The sequence below is a fragment of the Branchiostoma floridae genome, chromosome 17 (genome assembly GCF_000003815.2).
Source record: "Branchiostoma floridae strain S238N-H82 chromosome 17, Bfl_VNyyK, whole genome shotgun sequence".
Taxonomy (NCBI): Eukaryota; Metazoa; Chordata; class Leptocardii; order Amphioxiformes; family Branchiostomatidae; genus Branchiostoma; species Branchiostoma floridae.
In genome coordinates this window covers 3,197,839-3,199,581 of record NC_049995.1, presented here as the reverse complement: position 1 = coordinate 3,199,581, position 1,743 = coordinate 3,197,839, and the positions used below count along the sequence as shown (strand labels likewise).

Below are 1,743 nucleotides of genomic sequence, written 5' to 3'. Positions count from 1 at the left end.
AATCGTCACCATTTGTACACTAAATTTCACCTTTTTAGGCATACTTGGGAAGCATGGCCAGTACAAATGCCAAAGTCATTACCTCTTCTAAAGACACCAGAAAGATTTTCATAGAAGCAACAAGCGGATGTATTTTTTTACAAGCATAAACGAAGAAAGTTCATTGTTCTGTGGTCTTATCAAGTTTTTGCTTAATCGATCCCTTAATCAAGATGTAGTAATTCCTATCAGCTGACCTGATCGATGGCGTACAGAACCGTGGCTGTTGAGATCCACTCCCGGCAATGGATGGCGGCATCGATCCAGATCGCGGGCTTCGTCTCACCGGAAGTGGACGGCTTTCCGAGCTGGGATTTAGAATGAAGTAAGTTCGAGGCGTTAAAAATATCCCCATGACACTATTCCTTGCATTCATGTTATCAACAGAAGGGGATGGTTATGGCAAAAAAACTAAGTCTACCAATATCATGTATATTGGTTCTTAGAATGGCAAAAGTTTGCAAAATGATTCATAAGGTTTCGTTTCAGCGCACCTTTAGGGTTTTTATAGCTCGTCCTTCAAAGGTAGCCGCTTCGCTGGACAGAGTGGCGATTTGTGGATAGGTTTGCTGCACGTCCGTTATAAAATCGTCTATCTTTAAAAAAAAAGATGGAAAACCGATTAATTGATTTTTGTCAAAACAAAAGAAATTTTGTTCCCCAACTAGCACTTTCCTAGTGGAAGATGCCGTCACAGACGTTGAAAGAACTAAAATAGGGTTACATATTTATTAAGAAAATGAAACCAACAGGATATAACTAAGCTTTTTGAAAATCAAGCCTAGTTATCAAGAGTCAATTGCAATACAATAAAACAAATGCGAACTTCACTAATAAGTTTATACTTTCCTGTAGCCGGTTGCCCAATGACTGAATAAAATAAGCTTGAGAACCACACATGGCCATTGCGGTTACATGAATATATATCTAATCTCTGACATTCAATATTATCTAATATAGATAAATATTAACATTGACATGTTCCGGATTATCTTTTATTTGAGCTGGAAATGAGCTTGCTAACTTGATTATGGTTACTTATGTACCCATTGTAATTAATTGTAAATTGTTCTAAGCTTCTCCTACATACTTTGTCATTATATGATTCTATCTTATTTGTTGTGATTTACATATGAAATAAACAAAACACAACAAAATGATTAACAAATTATTACCTCGTTCCACTCGTGGTAAACGCTGAAGTCGAAGTCGTTCACCCTTGCCGGCCTTCCAGCAGTTCTCGCCCTAGCCTTGTGGTTGTCCTCCATGTGTTTCTCTACCTCCTGGCGGACGTCGCCTATCATTGTGTGGTAAGTAATGCTATGCCGCTGGAGAAGGTCTAGAACAGCAGGCACGTCTTCTCTAGGTACGTGGACGTCCACGCTTTGGTTAACATGAGAAGGTGGTTTCCAGAAGTCCAGCTGAAAAAAGAATCATTATGGTACAAACGATCAGAGATAACAGACTTCATTCCATTCAAAGTCCTGTCTTCTTTGATAGACATAGTACTAGTACTAGGAATAAGAGTAGCACTCTCATTTACAGATATTTGACTTATATCTGTAATCTTTGCAGTGATTAACCTGCTTTACAGTGGGGCCCTGTGTTACACAAATAAAACGAAACAAGTACTGTATATACAGTTACATATAAACAGAAAAAATAACCCTTGTTTTATGTAGATTAGTTTTATCTGTAAACACA

At 38.0% G+C, this 1,743-nt stretch overlaps 1 protein-coding gene across 1 annotated transcript in view; it reads right to left on the bottom strand.

The window, feature by feature from the left end:
- LOC118404909 (carboxypeptidase B-like) overlaps nt 1-1,743 on the bottom strand; it is a 6,723-nt gene that overhangs the window by 4,136 nt on the left and 844 nt on the right. The window contains exons 3-5 of the mRNA XM_035804291.1: nt 1,215-1,460; nt 534-635; nt 237-347 (exon numbers count right to left, since the gene is read on the bottom strand). Coding sequence (XP_035660184.1) covers nt 237-347; nt 534-635; nt 1,215-1,460 — 459 coding nt within the window. The remainder of the gene's footprint in view (nt 1-236; nt 348-533; nt 636-1,214; nt 1,461-1,743) is intronic.